This window comes from Ursus maritimus, unplaced genomic scaffold (assembly GCF_017311325.1).
Source record: "Ursus maritimus isolate PB19 unplaced genomic scaffold, ASM1731132v1 scaffold_1, whole genome shotgun sequence".
NCBI lineage: Eukaryota > Metazoa > Chordata > Mammalia > Carnivora > Ursidae > Ursus > Ursus maritimus.
This window is the reverse complement of record NW_024423343.1, coordinates 18,765,892-18,784,411: the sequence shown is the minus strand read 5'-3', so window position 1 is coordinate 18,784,411 and position 18,520 is coordinate 18,765,892. Positions and strand designations below refer to the sequence as shown.

Below are 18,520 nucleotides of genomic sequence, written 5' to 3'. Positions count from 1 at the left end.
AGCATAAAATAATGTTCTAAGGCTTGCTTGAGAGGAGATAGGCTCCAAAATAGGGGTGTCCCAGCACTTGAGCTGAGGCTTCCCACGTTTCAGGAAATGATTGTGAGGCTCCTGGACACAGGTGTAAGGGAAGGGAATTCTGTCTTCTCCCAGGGCCAAGATTCCCCCCACCCCACAGTCCCCATGCCCCAGACATGGGAACTGAAGTTCAAAGAGGAGATGAGGCAGGATGTGGGCGAGGGGGATCAGAACCACAGGCTTCCCCCTTCTGCTGGAGTCTGGGGACCTGAGACATTTAGGAGGGACCTGTTACTTCAGTCTTCATTCAGTTTTTGTGAGCCTTAGATTCCAAACTCTAGCCAGAAAGTGGAGCTACTTTTCTGCCTCTCATGAAGCCCTCTGGATCCCTCCAGAGGCTTCTTCTGGTCTCACCCAGGCTCACTATATTCAGCCTCAGCAGGCAAAACCCTTGCTTTCTGGAACTATCGCAGGGTTCTGTCTCTCCTGAGGGGCTGCCTCATCTTTCCCACCTAGGGACAGACTGGCTCGCAACCTTCCCCTCTCCCCCGGGCACCTGCATGTTGTTACTCCTTTAGAAAGCCTTCCCTAGGTCCTCTAGTCAGGGGAGCTATATTTTTAGTGACCTCTGCATTTTTCCTAAAGATTTGGTCACCCCTGGGTGACTTGACAGGCTCTTCCAGCTAAAGAGAGAGAGGGCGCTGAGATGCTGCGGGATCTCAGACAAACCGCCTCACGTTTCTGGACTTCTGCTGTTCATTTATGGGACTAGTGAGTTGAGCCACGCTACGCGCTAACAGAGCATGAACTGAATATTTGCTTTAGAGTCTTTTCAGTGCTCACTATGGTCGAAAATGTGAACTTATCAATTAAAAAACATAGCATTTCTATTCGAGGGCAGTTCCTTTGCTTACACAAAGCATAGAGCTTTATGTTTCTCGTGCGCTTTGCCTGTTACAGAATGATTTGGTCAAGAGTTGAGAATTTCTTAGAGGGGCAGAGCTAGAATCAATATGCCTGCATATCAAGTTTTCTGGCTCCTTTTTTTTTTTAAGATATTTGTTTATTTATGAGAGAGAGGGAGCGCAAGCAGGGGGAGGGGCAGAGGCAGAGGGAGAAGCATGCCCCCCACTGAGCAGGGAGCCCGATGCAGAGCTCAGTCCCAGGACCCTGGGATCATGACCTGAGCCGAAGACAGACGCTTCACAGACTGAGCCACCCAGGCGCCCCTTTTCTGGTTCTCTTCAAGGGAAGTTTGTTGTCACCTACTAGGACAACTTAACCAGGACCCAAATTAGCGTATATCTTAAAGAGGGTTCCCTTTATCGGGAGGCAAAGAAGACTTGAAAATGCATTTCTAAGACCACGTAACTTGGTCCATTAAGCTGTTGACGATAAGTGTTATGACAAGGCGTATAAAATGTGCTTTCCCATGGGAAGGCAGAAGAAGGTGGCTTATGTAGCAAGGATGGCACTAAGTGTCACCGGAGAGGCAAAAGCAGCACTCTGCCTGGGCCCCTCGGGAGCTGGGGGGTCTGCATGGGAGCATGGAGAGGGTCCCCAAGATATAGTGGCTGGGGTGATTCTGCCTGGAGAAGAGAAGCTTAGGCTATAGAGAGATTCCAGGTCCGGAAAGGGGGCAGCCAGCAAGATGGTGGTCCCTAATAAAGAGGAGCTGAGGGTGTGACCCCGGCTACCCAGCGGACTGTGGGGTGTTGGGCAGAAGGCCTCGGTGTCATCCTCTCTGGCAGGGGCTGTGGGAAACGGCAGACACTTTGGAATCAGACATATTGGGCTTTAAATTCTGAATCCCTATGTGATTTGATGCAAGTTTCTTACCCTCTCTAAGCTTCAAAGTCATCAGACTTACACTAGAAGTAAAAAAAAGGGCTAAAGATTATGTAGATGAAGCCCCTGGCACATCGTGGGCCGTCAGGAAGCACGGGTTTCCTTCTCTTCCTCCTTTGGTCTGTTATTCTAAGATCACCAGCATTAACCCAGAGCCTCTTGCTCCTTCTTGCTCCTCCAGGTGACTCTGGCACCAGCTGGTGGAGCGGCGGGTGATGGCGTCTCTGATGCAAGGCCGTGAGTACCCCAGCAGGAGAGGAGGGCTTGGGGAGACAGCCCAGGGATGGGGAGGAGGGGAGGAGTCTGGACCTCTGTTCAAGAGCTCCTCCTGGGCCCTCCTCCCTTCCCGCCGGCTACCCAGCCAGCCCCTTCTTCTTCCGGCCCAGGGCTGCCCATCAATCAGGACTTGCTGATGATGCAGAAGGGCATGCTGTTGCGCAAGGTGAGGTCCAGAAGCTGGAAGAAGCAAAGATACTTCAGACTTCAGGATGACGGCATGACAGTCTGGCACGCCCGGCAGGCAGGCGGCACTGCCAAGCCCACCTGTGAGTCACGTGGATAGCTAGGCGTGGGCGCGGTGGGGGGATCGGACTCTGAAAAGCCCAGCAGCTTGAAAGCGGGGCCTTGCCCTGTCCCTCTTGCATCTACCTCCGAGCCTGTAAAGTGGAAATTTTTTTTTAAAGATTTTATTTATTTATTTGACAGAGGGAGAGACAGCCAGCGAGAGAGGGAACACAAGCAGGGGCAGCGGGAGAAGAAAAGCAGGCTCATAGCGGAGGAGCCTGATGTGGGGGCTCGATCCCATAATGCCGGGATCACGCCCTGAGCCGAAGGCAGACGCTTAACCGCTGGGCCACCCAGGTGCCCCTGTAAAGTGGAAATTTTAACAGCACTCGCCTCTTACGGCTATTTTTGAGGATTCCATCAGTTACTGCCCGTAAAAGGCTTAGGAGGGCCCTGGCGCATAATAAGGCTCAATAAATCCTAGGTTATATTTTATTATTATTATGGTGAGAGCATGATCTCAGGCATCAGACTGCTTGGATCAAAGCCCTGGCTCCGCCACTTTCAAGCTGAGTGGCTTTGGACAACTTAGTTACATTAAGCTTCAGTTTCCTCATCTGCAAAATGGGGATTGCACAGCACCTGCCTAGAAGGTGACAGGGACTCAGGAAGTGAACGTACAAGGCAGCTACCGTGGCACCTGACACCAGGATGCGTTTCCTAGACTAGCCGTTATGATGAATATTTTTAAATATCCTAAATGCAGCACAACAATACGTCCTGTTGGCCAGACGCTTTATGACCCTCTAAAAATCCGATCACAGGACACGTCTGAGAGAGCCTGCTTTAGAGACATAATCAGAGCTCACGATCCACAGCACCCCCAGCTGAGGAAAGGGAGTAGACGAATTTCTCTGGCTCTTTCCTGGCCCTCAAACCTGGAATGGGGGAATTGGACTTGGACATATCATGCTTGGGTGTAACTGCTTCTATCTTTTTAAGTGTGTTTCCATCTGTCAGCCCCACCAGTGGTCACATGTGGACTGGCCATAGAAGGGACCGTCCCTTATTTCAGATGAGAGTACCGAGGGATTAAGTCAGTTTGGTCTGTGTCACAGTGCCAGCCGGTGGCCTGAAGCCAGGTCTTGCCACCCCCAGCACAGGCCCCTTGCCAAACTGCCTCTGAACATGGCAGTGACTCATGGGGAATCCTGAATCCCAGGGGTCTGCGTCTCCCTGTACCAAGACTTCAGGGGTCTCATCCTGTGGAGGTTGGGGTTCCTCCACCCTATGGCTTCACAAAGGGGCCCCGACCCTCTGCCCCTGCAATTCGGCCGACTCTCTTCCTCCGGCCCCACCTGTTTCCTCTCTGGCAGTCTCGATCTCAGATGTGGAGAGAGTGCGTGAGGGCCACGAGTCTGAGCTGCTGCGCAGCCTGGCAGAGGAGTTCCCCCTGGAGCAGGGCTTCACCATCGTCTTCCACGGCCGCCGCTCCAACCTGGACCTGGTGGCCAACAGTGTCGAGGAGGCCAAGATATGGATGCAGGGGCTCCAGCATTTGGTGGACTTTGTCACCGGCATGGACCAACAGGAACGGCTGGACCAGTATCAGCGGGATGGAGTCACAGTGGGGGCCAGGGGTCACTGAAGGAGCCAGATGTCGCAGGGCTAGAGACAGGTGGGGGCGTGCAGCTTGAGGGAGGACTAAGAGTCCAGGTGGGGTGGGCAAGGGCAGCTCGGGCCACTGTGAGGCCAAGGATATTGAAGGGGTAATGGAGGCTTGGGATGGCTAAGACATAACCGGACAGAGGGTGGGCAGAAATCAGGCCCTTCAGGATGGTGGGAGGGATGGTGAGAGGCAAAGGACCAAACAAGGTGCTGATCTTGAGAGCTGAACAGAAGATCCCGGTGGCATTAACTACCGCGGGACTGGGAAGCAGCCTGCATGGTGTTGACTCATTCAGGTTTCCTAGATTGTATTCACCTTCCATGCCAGGTCATTCGTTCATTCGTTCGTTTGTTCATTCATTCATTCACCATCTATTAAGCTAAGGAGTAGAACTTGAACATAAAGAAAGGAGCGGGGAAGGCTCTCTTGCCTGAGGGGGAACAGCATGAGAAAAGGCTCAGAGACAGGATGTGGAAGAGCAGGAGGGAGAGTCTGGCTAAAGTACGGGGAGGACAGAGGTGTGTTGAGAAGGCTGCGTGGGGGCCCAGTCACGGGGGTCAAGACCTTCAATCTACGTTAAAAAATTTAGGCTCCTTTCTGCAGGCAACAGGGAGGACCCTGCAGGCACCTGAGCTATGCAGGGACAAGACAGATTGGTGCTCAGGGGAGATTATTCTGGAAGCTAATATGGAAAATGCATTGGCATGGAGGAGAGCCTGGTAGCAAAGCTAGGGGAGACGATGTCAGTGGATGAGCATGCACACATCTGCACACACAAACACACACGGTGCTTTTGCCTTGACTCACACCTGGGTGGCTGAGTGACTGGTTCCAGCGTGGAGACAGGAACCAGGATGGTCGGATGAGTTTCCACGAAGTCCAGCGGTTACTGCACCTGATGAATGTGGAAATGGACCAAGAATATGCCTTCCAGCTTTTCCAAGTGAGTGTTTTGGGGAAGAATTTTCAGAAGCCAGCCAAGGCCATGTTCTTACGTGGCCAGTGTACTTGACCCTATCCAGCATCACTTTCTGCTGAATCTCTCCTATATGCCCTATCACGAGGCCAGGCTCAATGGAAAGTGTAGCGCATGGTTCTTACCCTTCAGTCTTCAAAAGACGATTCATAGTCTTATGAAAGGTAAACAGCCATACATGACTGTGTCAGATCTCAGGGACCTCTCTGTCCAGGGCCAGAACTTCCCAGGTGCCCCATAACAATGGAAAAGTCCAACTGGAATGTGAATACAATAGAGGAGGGATCTTTTGACCTTTTAAGCGCTTGCTGGGGGCATTTAACCCTTTCTAATTGAAATGTTTCTCTAGTAGCAAATGGTATGGCTGCCATTTTGCTTTTTACTTACCGAAGCAGCTTCTATAAACACTACGTGTCAGGAGTTCTGGGAGAATTTTGTGGAAGCATGTTTGTATCCACCTGTCAGCAAGATTGCCCTTACAGGACAGGTCAAAGCCATACAATGTGCTCTTAAAAGGATTTTTCCACCATCCTCTCAACCCTCACGTGCAGACAGCAGACACGTCCGAGTCTGGGACTCTGGAGGGAGAAGAGTTTGTACAATTCTATAAGGCGCTGACTAAGCGTACTGAGGTGCACGAGGTGTTCGAAAACTTTTCAGCGGATGGGCAGAAGCTGACCCTGCTGGAATTCGTGGATTTCCTCCGAGAGGAGCAGAAAGAAGGAGAGCGAGCTTCTGACCTCGCTCTGGAACTCATCGACCGCTATGAGCCCTCAGATAGCGGTAAGGGGGCTAGGGTGGAGAGGCACTGGACATGGGCGAGGAGGGGAATCGTAGAAAGGTCCAGAGACAAGCCATCTTCTGCCTAAGTCAGGGAAGGCTGAGCCCACCCCTACCCCAGCCCCTGTGCCATCATCGTCATTTCATTCAACCACTCCCTGGGAAGGAGAACAGCAGTTTCCTGCCCTGATGAGACAAGAGTCTCCTCCTTAATGCTGTATCTCTCAGGAGGAAGAACATTCCATCAGTCCCCTTTCATCCACTATGCTCGTGCTTCTCTTTCGGAATAAGTTCGTCCTGATATCAACATTTGTCCCCAGTGGAAAAGGAAGATCCTTGGTCCTCTCCCTTTGGCTTCTTCTCCTTGAGTGCCTCATTCCTTTTCTTCCAGCTCCCTTCATGGTTCCTGTTTGCTGTCTCTTTAAATGCTGGCTCTCTGCCCTTTCCTGGGCTTTCTCCAAATTCTCCAAGTGGTTCTTGAGTGGCTAAGCCCCTGGGCCAGGAAGCTAGTCAGTCCCTGCCTGAGTGGAATGAGGAGGAGGCCAGTCACCTGGCTTTCAGTAAGCACAGCTCAAATATGCCCTCTCTGTCTTCAGCCCTTTCTCCTTGCCCCTTCAGTAGACATCGCCCTGCCCTCCATTCCCCCTTCAGAACACGAGGAATTTACATTAATAATAAATGATTTACAAGATACTTTCACATCACTTACTTCCTCTAGCCCTCACTACAATCTTGTAAATCAAAAGCATAATCCTTATTCAGCCTCTGCTAAGTATCGCATTAATGTGCTAACATCTCTACATGCCTTTTCTCTTCTCATCCTTCCAACCACCCAACCCGATGAAGTGGCTTCTATTATTAAGTCAGCTGTGCCAAAGAGGAAAATTCGGATTTAGAAAGATCAAATGACTTGCTCAAAGCCAACAGCTGTTGAGAGGAGGAATTGGAATTCAAACTCAGGTCTCCTGACCCTTACCTAATACCTTGGTTGAGCATGAGGAATAGAGATGTGATGGATGAGGGGCGCCTGGGGGGCTCAGTCGGTTAAGCGTCCGCCTTCAGCTCAGGTCATGATCTCAGGGTCCTGGATGGAGCCCCACATCAGGCTCCCTAATCAGCAGGGAGCCTGCTTCTCCCTCTCCCTCCGCTCCTATCCCTCTGTTCCTCCCCCTGCTCTTGCACTTGTGCACTTGGTTGCACACTCTCTCTCAAATTAATAAATAAAATCTTTAAAAAAGAGAGCGAGATGAGATGAATGAGAGCTGGACAAGTGACCCTTGTTTCCTAGGTCTCAGCTCCCACTCCTTTCATTCATTCGCTCACTACTTCAGCTCAGGCTTATTGAGCCCCTGTAATGGGCCAGGACCTATTCTCAGCCCCAGAGATAGAGCAGAAGGTCCGACAAGAATGCTGCCCTCATGGAGCTTAGACTCAAACAGAAACGCTTGGAATCCCTGATTCCAGATTCTTGTCCATGCTCAGAGAAGAAAGGGGGCTGTAAAGCAAATCATTTCAGAAAAATAAATAGAAGAAGAATGCACGAGCATTAAGAAATAGGATGTCGACATCGGTTACATTTATTCTACCCCCTGCCCCTTTGGGTGGCATTCCCTCCCCTGCACTCAACTGTCCAATACTAGACTCTGGCTGCAGAGGGCAGTCTCCCCAGGAGACCTGAGCTCAAGGCCCCACTCTGCTACTTACTAACTCAGTTACCCTGGGCAAGCTGCTTGATCTAGCGGAGCCTCGATTTTCTCATTTGTAAAATAATGCGTGATCAAATGAAATGACACACATGAAAATTATCTGGCAACTGTGGATTTACTCTCGCAATTTAAGTCCTTGCTGTTAGGAATAAAACTTCCTGCCTGACTTCCTGCTACTCTCCACCATCTGGAGGCCTTGTCAAAGCTGGCGCAACGAAGCTAGGCATTGGAGTCAAGTTGTTCCACTCCCAAGGGAGCCCCCCTGCAGCATGTGCCCTTCAATGAGACTGCGAAGCCCAGGGCGATGGGCGTGGCTCAGACACCTGCCTGCTCGGGGTTCAAATCCCAGCTCCTTCCCTTACTAGTTATGTTACCTAAGCTCTCAGGGCAGATTATACCATATCTACCTCGCCACATTGGTGAGAGCAGTAAGAGAGATGCTGCATGGGATGTCCCGGGCACAGAGCAAGTGTTCAATATTAGTCGTTGTTGTTGGTATTGTATGAAGCCCGTGCGGACATGGGTGAGGCCTATGGAGGGAGTGACAGGGCTCTGCCCTAGAAGAGAGGGGATATTGTAATCCAGGGGTATATTGGACGAACAATCTTCAAAACACCGTATGGGAACTGATGAAAGGAAGAAACCCTCAGGTCATAGCTGGCAGCAGCTACACAGCCCAGGGAATAAAACACAGGTACCTTGGTTGTGTCGCTAAAAACTCTTTGACTTTGTTTTTCTCTGGGCCTCAGTTTCTCCATATTAAATTAACCCTTTACACTGAATACTGTGCTGTCCCTTATGGTAACCATGAGCTCTGTGTGACTCTTTTTTAAAGATTTTTATTTATTTATTTATTTATTTATTTATTTATTTATTTGAGAGAGAGAGAGAGAGAGAGATTGAGTGTGGGCGCTCACATGAGCAGAAGAAGAGCAGAGGGGGCGGGAGAGGGACAAGCAGACTCCACACTGAGTGCAGAGCACAGAGCCCGATATGGGGCTCGATCCAACAACCCCAAGATCATGACCCGAGCTGAAACCAAGAGTGGATGCTCAATTGACTGAGCCACCCAGGCGACCCTCTGTGTGACTATTTAAATTTAAATGAACAGGGTGCTTGGGTGACTGTCAGTGAAGCCTCTGACTCTTGATTTTGGCTCAGGTCATGATCTCAGGGACAAGGATCGGTAGCAATAGGCTGTGCTCAGCAGAGTCTGCTTGGGATTCTCTCCCTCCCTCTCCCTCTGCTCCTCCCGCCCCGCTCTTCGGCACGAGCACACGTGTGCATGCTCTATCTAAAAAAAGAATATCTTAAAAATAACAAAATAAATGTAAATTAACTAAAATTGGGGTGCCTGGCTGGCTCAGTTTGGAAAAGATGTGACTCTTGATCTCGGGGTCATGAGTCTGAGCCCCACTTTGGGTGTAGAGATTACTTAAATGAATAAATAAATTAAGACTTAAAATTAATTAATTAATTAAAATCAAAATTTTAAATTCAGTTCTTCAGGCACACAGCCTCATCTCAAGGGCTTGGTAGCTGTAGGTGTCTAGAGGCTGCCACATTGGACTGCACAGAGCAGAACATTTCCATCATTGCAGAAAGTTCTATTGGATACCACTGAGCTAGAATGATCTTAATGGTTCTTCTCATAGCTTTAACTCTCTCTGAGGGTGGGGATGACTGCAGTGACGGACAGTGGGTGGGGCATGTTCAGCATCTGGAGGCTGAGAATGGGCACCATCTGAAAGGCAGGACCCTGGAGAGCGGCGAGGTGAAGGATGGGCTAGAGGTGCGCTGGGATGCCCTCGCTCAGAGCTTCTCACTCTAGCCTTCCCCTACTCCACACCAGGCAAACTGCGACACGTGCTGAGCATGGACGGCTTCCTCAGCTACCTCTGCTCAAAGGACGGAGATATCTTCAACCCAACCTGCCTCCCCATCTACCAGGATATGACTCAACCCCTGAACCACTACTACATCAACTCCTCTCACAACACCTACCTCGTGGGGGACCAGCTTTGTGGCCAGAGCAGCGTCGAGGGATATATACGGTGCCGTGGGAAGGAAGGGGGAAGTGCTCCAGCTCATGAGAAGGGGCCATCTGGGCTATCAGTGGATAACAGGGATTGAAAAGATGTTGTGGGGGGCCGTGGGGCTGAGGATCCCTGCATACCTGAGAGACTTGGAGGAGATGTTGAAGACTGACAGGAGAGTAGTATTGAAACTCTATGGGTAAATGGAGCTTCTCTCTCTTTCATAGGCTATGAAACTCTCTTGGAACTCAGAGGTCCTGACAGATTTATTTTGAACAAATAAATAAACTAAATGTTACATGGAAGGCAGCAGAGCATAGAAGTTAGAAACATAGGTTCTGGAGTCAGACCATGTGAGGTCAGATCCTACTTCTGTCACTTGGTACTCTGGTTCTAAGTATTTAACCTCTCTGTGCCTCAGTATCCCCATCTATGAAATAGGGATGATAAAAATACCTATTCTGTCTGAGTTGTTGTGAGGATTAAATGAGATAATCCATGTGTTAATAGCTAATAAGTGATACCTGCTATTGTGATTAATTATGGATTGGATCGAAGACTCTAGATATCTTTGTAGTGGCAGCAACTGAACTAGGAGCTTCAGGGCATAAAAGATGAGTGGAACATATTGTTTCTGCCCTAGAAAGTCTAGTAGGGAAAATAATGTATAAATTTCCTGAGAGTTTGAGAGGCACTTGGCTGGCTCGGTTGGTAGAGCACGCAACTCTTGATCTCAGGGTCACGAGTTCAAGCCCCACATTGACCATAGAGCTTACTTTAAAAACAAACAAAATTACTGAGAGTTTGACTATTCAGCTGTTGCAGAATGCTATACAACCAGAAGACCAGAAGCGTCACGAGGCAGTATGTGATGACTTGCTGAGGGAAGATTGTGAGTTGGGGAGGTGGTGTGAGCCGTAGCAATGTCCCTGTGGACAGAGAAGGGTCCACAGAGATGTAGCTTGAAGGGGTCTTGACAACTAAGTGCCAGTGAGCACTGTTCTCTCCGGAGTGGGGAGAGAGTTCCTAGATGGAAGGTAAGACCTTAACCTCTCTGTCCCTGGGGGTTTGGGATTCTTGCAGGGCCCTGAAGAGGGGGTGCCGCTGCGTGGAGGTGGATATATGGGATGGACCTAGCGGGGAACCTATTGTTTACCATGGACACACCCTGACCTCCCGCATCCCATTCAAAGATGTCGTGGCCACTGTAGCCCAGTACGCCTTCCAGGTAGGATTCCCGGGATGGGTGTACCGGTGAGGGAAGGTGATCTGAGGGAAGATGGGCTGGCTCTGCATCTGGGGAAGGGAGGTGGATTATATCAAATGGCAGAGATGTACAAGAGATTTTAACCGTGAAGCATCAGGCAAATATTAAGGGATTATGAATAAGGGTTTGGATGTGTCCCTCGTAATTAGTAGTCCTAGAGGTAATTGCTAGAGATCAGTGACTGTTACTTCTAACAACTGTCACCCATCTTGGAGAGGGTGGATAAGGAAACAGAGAAAGTGGTGGGTGGGCCTGGGGACAATAGGAGTCTGGAGATGAGAGTGCAACACGAACACATAATCAGGGGAATGGTTTAGCCTTCCCACTCTGAGCCTAAAAACTCAAAGGTCCCAGAGGGACCTGGGTCACACCTGGTATAGGTCTGAGATTTGGGATCCAACCATGACTTTTAGATGTGAGGTGGGCCCCGGACCCAGCGAGACCTCCTCGATGCCCAGAATAGGGTCAGAGGGGTTTAGCCATCAAGGTACTCAGCTGAGTGAGTCACCAGGGAAGGTCTGGAGAAGCAAGGAGGTCACGCGCTTTAGACCTCTGGCTCTGGTGTTCCCTCCCTTCCCCATCAGACATCAGACTACCCGGTCATCCTGTCCCTGGAGAACCACTGCAGCTGGGAGCAGCAGCAGGTTATCGCGAACCATCTGACCGAGATCTTGGGGGAGCAGCTGCTGAGCACTACCTTGGATGGGCTGCTGCCCACTCAGCTGCCCTCACCTGAGGTAGGCACCCTGTTCCCCAGCCCAGGCTCTGCTGTGGCTTCCAACCCCCCACTGGCTCCTTCTTTCATGCCCCACCTGGTCCCTTCTCCTCACCCTGAGATGCCCCATCTTGCTCTTTAATATCCTTGGAGACAACTTTAATTTTTAAAAAATCCAATAGAATGCAGACTTGTTTATAGTTTTCTAAATTTTAAGTCAATTATTTATTTCTTATTTCTTTTTTCAATGGAAGTATCTTGATTTTTTTCCTGATAGTTCATAATTGTTGTAGACCGTACGGACAATATAGAGAAAGGGAAATCCCTCCACCCTAATCTCAACCTCTCCCATAATGGGTCTCAAGAGATTTTTGTAAATGCTTATATAAACGTGTGTGTGTGTGTGTGTGTGTGTGTGTATACGTATATATATATATCAACATATGTGTGTGTATATATATACACACATATATATATATCCCTTTTATATCTCATATACAATATATATCATGGATGTCTTTTCATGTATAATTTCTTTCCTTTTAATAGCTCTATGGTATTTCATTTTCTGTTATGAACCATTATTTATTCAACCAGTAAATGGTAAACATTCAGGTTGTTGGTAATTTTTCACTTGTGCATACAGTATTGTCCATTTACTTTTTATTCTTTCTTTCTTTCTTTTAAAGATTTACTTATTTATTTGAGAGAAAGAAGGAGAGAGAGAGAGAGCAAGCGTGCAGGGGTGGGTGGGTAGGGGCAGAGGGAGAGAATCTCAAACAGACTCCCTGCTGATCAGGGAGCCTGACACGGGGCTCGATCCCACAACTCTGAGATCATGACCTGAGCCAAAATCAAGAGTCAGATGTTTAACCAACTGAGCCACGTTGGCTTCCCATTTACTCTTTCTTTGAGATGGATTCCTAGAAGTAAATTGTTGGGTTGAAGAGTTTGCACGTTAATATTTTGGTTATTACTGTCAAGTTGCCCTCTGGAAAAAAATACCAAATTGCTCTCTGACCAACAGCGTAAGAGACAGACCACAAATAACTCCAGTAGTAAGAGGATTCATAGTGGCAAATGTGGAAAAAAAAAAGTCAAGTTTTTAAAAAAGAAAGGTCTGTATTTTCTTTTGAATTAATTAGTATTATTTACCCACTTTTATTGGGCTTTATAATATTTATTGCTATATGACAAGTTTCTAAATGTTAAAGACATTGATGTCGGGGAAATTTCTGTTTCTGCAGGCTTTGCTTTTGTCTTATAGCACTGTCTGCCCTATAGAGGATTTTAAGCTTTATGTAGTCAAATCTGCCAGTCCTTTTTATGTCTTCTGAGTTTTCATCTCCTGTTTTTCTTTTCTTTTCTTTTCTTTTTTGAGATGGGGGTGGGCAGAGGGAGAGGGAGAGAATCTCAAGCAGACTCCTTGCCGAATGCAGAACCTGACACAGGGCTTGATCTCAGGACCCTGAGATCATGATCTGAGCCAAAGCCAAGAGTCAGACCCTTAACCGGCTGAGCCACCCACACACCCCTCATCTCTGTTTCTAAAGGTTTTCCCACTTTAAGACTATTCAAAAAGATTCTCTGTTTTCTTCTAATACTCTTATGTTCTTTATATTTACATGTAAATCTTGAATCTGGGAAGAATCTGTGTGTCAAATGTGAGGTATTTTTCTGTTTTGTAATGTTTTCCAGTTGGCTAGAGATGGGACAAGTTGGCTTAACAATAGGGAATCCCTACTGTTCATATCAAGCAGCCCCCCTGTGGGAACTTCTGGCCACTCATTTCCTCTGCCTTTGAGGTGGGGCTGTGAGAGCAGTGGGAGCTGCATGGTCCCCAGGATGGTCCCAGAGCAGACGGGTAAACAAGCCCCTTCATTTCTGTCTCCAGGAGCTTCGGAGGAAGATCCTGGTGAAGGGAAAGAAGTTAAGGACACTTGAGGAGGATCTTGAGGAAGAGGAAGAGGAGGAAGAGTTAGAGTCTGAACTGGAGGGGGGCCAGGAAGCTGACTCGGAGCTGGAGGCCCAGTTGGAGTCTGAGCCCCAGGAGTTGAGCCCGCGCAGTAAGGACAAAAAGAAGGAGAAGGTGGGCCCGGAGAGGGGTCTTTCTGGTCCTGCATTTGGTCAGTCTGTACCATAAGCTGAGTTCATGTGCGGAGAGACTAGAGCCAGGCAGGGTGGAGGGCCAAGGAGCAAAATGCCCCAGTAAAGGAGGGGTAAGGATGCGTGCATGGCAGCGTGATATATTGTCATATGTAGAGAGATTACGGTGGCTTTCCAACTTCTTTGGGCCATGGAATCGGTTTGGAATGAAATCTTACATGGGCGCTCTGCATACAAAAGAGAGAAACGCGGAGCCATCCTTGTCGAAGCACCCACGTGGCTCTCTCCTGAGTCCCCCGTTGACTCCCGAGACATCTTTGTACTTCTTCTCAGTCTCTTTAAAGGCCAGTTTGAAAACCACTGGTGTGTGTGTGTGTGTGTGCGTGTGTGTGTGTAAGACAGAGAGAGAGAGTACCCTGCACTGTTGTATTGGGGGTGTAGGGCTTACTGAAGTGACTGCTGTGACCTCACCTGAGATGGGCTTAGAGAAAGCTTCTTAGAAAAGGTGAGTCTGAGAAGGGGCCATAAATAGCTACAAAGGAGGAGCAGGAGTTGGGGAAGGTGCAGGCTCTGAGACTGTGCCAACGTGGTCCGTCTCCCTGTGGGGAAGGGGTGCCGTTGGTGGAACTGCCGAGATTCTGTTAGAAGTCTGCCTTTCTCCTTCTCGTGCACTTCCTTGACTTAGCTGACTAACTTCTAGCGTATCCTGCCCTCTCTGGGGCTGTGGTGTCTAACCTGCTACCATGTCCCGGGAAGGAAATGGGAATTCAGGAGAAAAATGTAAAGATACTACTCTGGGACCCTCACATCCCTCTGGTGTGACTTCGATGGCCATTTGCATTACCTCGACATCTCTGTCTGGGTCCGTGTACATTTTGACCAAACTATACTATTAATTTGTTTTAAAAGACGAGAGGCAGGGAGGAGGACATCTCTCTGCTTAAAAGTAATAATTAAAAACCTGTTACCCGGGAAGTAACAGTAGAGCAGACCCTTTGAGCCCAGAGGCTGAAACCGATCCCATCAGGGTACGTAGACCGCCTTTATTCCCATCCCCATCCCCAGGTTGTGATGCGCCCGCTGTTTTGTCCGCCTATCTGTTGTGAGGTTATGATTCAGGCTCCTATTTCCAAGCCTGAGTCCCTTCTCTTTCCCAAGCAGGTGAGGCAGGAGGGAGAATGCAAAGGGGAGGCAGTGGGCAGAGGCTTAGGTCGGGTGGGGAAATTCAGATCCTGGCTATTGGCTCCTTCCCTCTCCGATCGCTGGGGGTTCAATTCCATCTTCCTCTCTATTTTCTCCTTTTCCAGAGATCCAAACCCATCTTGTGCCCGTCCCTCTCTGCCCTGGTTGTCTACTTGAAGTCTGTCTCATTCCACAGCTTCGCTCACTCGAAGGAGCACTACCGCTTCTATGAGACGTCATCTTTCTCTGAAAGCAAGGCCAGAAGCCTCATCAAGGAGGCTGGTCAGGACCAAAAGGGAGGGTCAGGGAGGGACTTGGGCTGGGTAGGGTCAGGCTGCTGGGCAGGCAGATGAGTCCCAAGAAAGAGGACAAAGAGGCTAAGGAGGGGTGAGGGAGCTAAGCGAGCCCTCAGAGCAGGCACAGGGACAGGAGCTCTGAGCAGTGGGCTCGAGGCTCTCGGGGGAGGAGAGCTGGCCTCAGGAGATGCTGGGGACGAGTGAAGTGGGTAGGCGGGGTACCTGAGGCCAGGGAAGTGGGGGGATGCACCCCATCGCCATCTCCCTACTATACCCTTTATACAGGCAATGAGTTTGTGCAGCACAACGCCTGGCAGTTAAGCCGTGTGTATCCCAGTGGCCTGAGGACAGATTCATCCAACTACAACCCCCAGGAACTCTGGAACGCAGGCTGCCAGATGGGTGAGCGGGCAGCAGGGACAGGGAAGAGGGATTGGAAGAGCAACAGGGGGGAAGTTACGCGCCCCAGTGGCAGGAGGGCCAGGGAACGCTTGAAGGGTGCTAGGCTAAGAAAGATGCAAGGGGGGGGGGTGTTCCCAGCAGGCGCTCTTCTACCCAATCCATCTCCTCCGTTCCCTGAAAGAGGGGCTAGAGGGCTCCTGAGATGTATGCTTGCCTTCCTTTTTCCTGGGGCCCGCAGTGGCCATGAATGTGCAGACCGCGGGGCTTGAGATGGACATCTATGATGGGCTTTTCCGCCAGAACGGTGGCTGTGGCTACGTGCTGAAGCCTGACTTCCTGCGTGATGCCCAGAGCTCCTTCCACCCCGAGCGGCCCATCAGCCCTTTCAAAGCCCAGACCCTCCTAATCCAGGTACCAGGGAGAGGGAGACCGCTGGGAAGAACCTAGGGTAGCCAGGACGGAAGCTGGGGGCAGAGGTGGCGGGGCCCGGCAGGAACGGAGTGGGTGAAGAGTTCCTCACGAGAGGCAGGACAGCCTGACTGTGAACCGCGGGGATTTGGGAGCCAGCTGCCTAGGTGCGAGCCCATTCCCGAGTTGTGTAAGTCTGGGCCAGTTCCTGAACCTCAGGCTCCTCGCCTGCAAAATGGGAGGAATGCTACTCTCCAGCCTGCAGGGTTGTTGCGGTCATTAGTCTAGAAGTGCCGACAACAATGCCTGGGGCAGAGTCAGGGCTGTAAAGGGTTTCCTGAACATACCTATTTTCAAACCTTGTTCAATTTCTACTCAGATGCATTTTAGATAGCAGATTACTAAAAGAGAATATATTACTCAAACCCAGAAACTATAGCGCCAGTTCCTTAGCCCCCCCCTGCCCCCCCTCCACCTCCTGGTGTACGAGCGAGCTGGAGCGGGGCTGGGCTGAGCAGGAACTAGTGAGGTTCCAGAGTCCTGCTTGCAGGTGATCAGTGGTCAGCAACTCCCCAAAGAGGACACGAGTAAAGAGAGGTCCATTGTGGATCCGCTGGTGAGAGTAGAGATCTTTGGTGTCCGCCCAGACACAGCCCGGCAAGAGACCAGCTACGTGGAGAACAACGGTGAGGCTGGGCGGTGCTGGGTGTGTGGGTGGGGTAGGTAGGTGGGAGGAACTGTTCTCTACCACGCTGCCCTCCAAGCTGCAAAGTCCCTGTCCCCACCCCCCTCTCCCACCTCCATGGGAGGCAGTGTGGATCGGGACAAAGAATATGGGCTTGGACATCTTGGATCTGAATCCTGGCCCCTTACTTACGAGTTCTGGTGACCTGGGCAAATTGCTTTCCCACTCTGGACCGCAATCCCCTCACCTATAAAATGCTGATTGCTGTGAAAATTGTGAGAACACAAGGAAAGCAACCCAGGACGTGCCTAAAGCGGTCAACGATGTCTGTTCCTTCACTCCCTCTCTCCTTCCCCACCACCTCAGGTTTTAATCCATACTGGGGGCAGACGCTGAGCTTCCAGGTCCTGGTGCCCGAACTGGCCCTGCTGCGTTTTGTGGTCAAGGATTACAACTGGAAATCCCGAAATGACTTTATCGGGCAGTACACAGTGCCTTGGACCTGCATGCAGCAAGGTGGGCCAGTCCTCCAACCCCTGGCCAACACCACCCGGGCTCTGGCTGCCCTTCTAATGCCCTCCTCCTGCCCCTCTCCAGGCTACCGCCACATACACCTGCTCTCCAAGGATGGCATCAGCCTCCATCCAGCTTCCATCTTCGTGAATATCAGCATCCGGGAAGGGCTGGAGGGGGATGAATCCTAAGGTGGGCACTACTTGGGAAGGGTGGGTGTACTGGCTTGAGATGGTAAGAAAAACCTGGAAGGATGCTCCAGAAAGCAGACAGAGGTGGTAAAAAGCAAGTTTTGGATTGTGCATTCCTAAGCACAAAATTACCTCACCCTTCCGAACGAGCAAATCTAGGACCTGATTTTTCACTCTCTCTCTCTTCCCTTTCTTCATTTTTACAAGTCTGTGGTATCTTTTCTGCCCCCTTCCTTCACATACTCTACACTGGATTTCCTTCCTTCCTCTTGCCATAGGCTCAATCCCCTACCCAGATCTAGGACTAACCTCTCTCCTCAACCCCAGCTCAAAGCCTGGCTGCAGCTAGAAACCCAGAGAGGGGCTTGGAGCAGAGGGACACCAAGAGGCATTATCCCCTCCACCCTAACTTCCTCAAAACCCAGAGCCCAGGGGAAGAAATTGAGCCTCAAGGCTCCCCAGGCAAAGGCTGGGGAAGGACACTGGACCCCAGGACTATACTACAACTCGCAAGAGAACACCGCACAGCTGAGTCCCCACTGGACCGCTCTCCCCTGGCCCCCTGTGTATAAATAGAGCTTTTCTACCCAGTTTGGCTTGAGTATGGTCTGTTGCTGAGCAAGAAGAGGTATGAAGGTTGGGGGGACATTTGGGGAGACAGGTGGGGCAGAGAATGGGTGGCAAAATAAGAAGTTTCCAGCCCCCCCCCAAGTGCTACGTACAGAAGTATGGCTCCTAAGGGCAAAAGGAGGAGACAAAGGGTTATGTGATCCAAACCCTCCCGAGAGTTTGCCTGGAATAGTCCCAGTTTATGTCTATTGTCCCAATAATAAGTATTAAAAGTACCCTTTTCCAGTTTCCCAGTGTGTCCCAGTTTCAGTGATGAAGCATACAGTCACTGTGAGGTACTCACAGAATTCTGGATTAGAGGTCCTCACCGCCCCCCCCCACCCCCCAAGTCCTGTGTCTTTCACACTGTCTTGTGCTTGAATTCTCGTGCAACTGCCGAGCCAGGCTGAGGATGGAGGCCGAATTAAAGCTGCTTCCAGCAAGAGGCTTACTGGGTGGCCATCCTCCCTATACAGGGCGACCAAGGGGCTCAGAAGTAAGGAGCAGGGCGAGGGCCAAGCCAGGCTCCAGGACAGAGAGAAGGCACACCCGGGAATATCTGGGAATCCCTCGGTGAAGATGGAAGGAGATGGAAGGAGGAGAGGCAGA

General features: G+C 50.2%; 1 protein-coding gene across 1 annotated transcript; it reads left to right on the top strand.

The window, feature by feature from the left end:
- Positions 1-2,081: 2,081 nt before the first annotated feature.
- PLCD4 (phospholipase C delta 4) lies at positions 2,082-18,441 on the top strand. Its single transcript, XM_008690468.2, has 15 exons — positions 2,082-2,103; positions 2,253-2,411; positions 3,747-3,975; positions 4,853-4,982; positions 5,567-5,798; positions 9,354-9,555; positions 10,621-10,765; positions 11,389-11,541; positions 13,414-13,608; positions 14,933-15,089; positions 15,389-15,505; positions 15,744-15,916; positions 16,464-16,599; positions 16,965-17,114; positions 17,196-18,441. The coding sequence occupies exons 1-15, from the start codon at positions 2,082-2,084 to the stop codon at positions 17,300-17,302; spliced, it is 2,307 nt and encodes a 768-aa protein (XP_008688690.1). The 3' UTR covers positions 17,303-18,441.
- Positions 18,442-18,520: the final 79 nt, after the last annotated feature.

Coding starts and splice junctions, on each gene's coding strand:
- PLCD4 (XM_008690468.2), top strand. CDS start 2,082: ATGGCGTCTCTGATGCAAGGCC. Junction 10,766..11,388: donor TAGCCCAGTACGCCTTCCAG/GTAGGATTCCCG, acceptor CTTCCCCATCAG/ACATCAGACTACCCGGTCAT. Junction 11,542..13,413: donor CTCAGCTGCCCTCACCTGAG/GTAGGCACCCTG, acceptor TTCTGTCTCCAG/GAGCTTCGGAGGAAGATCCT.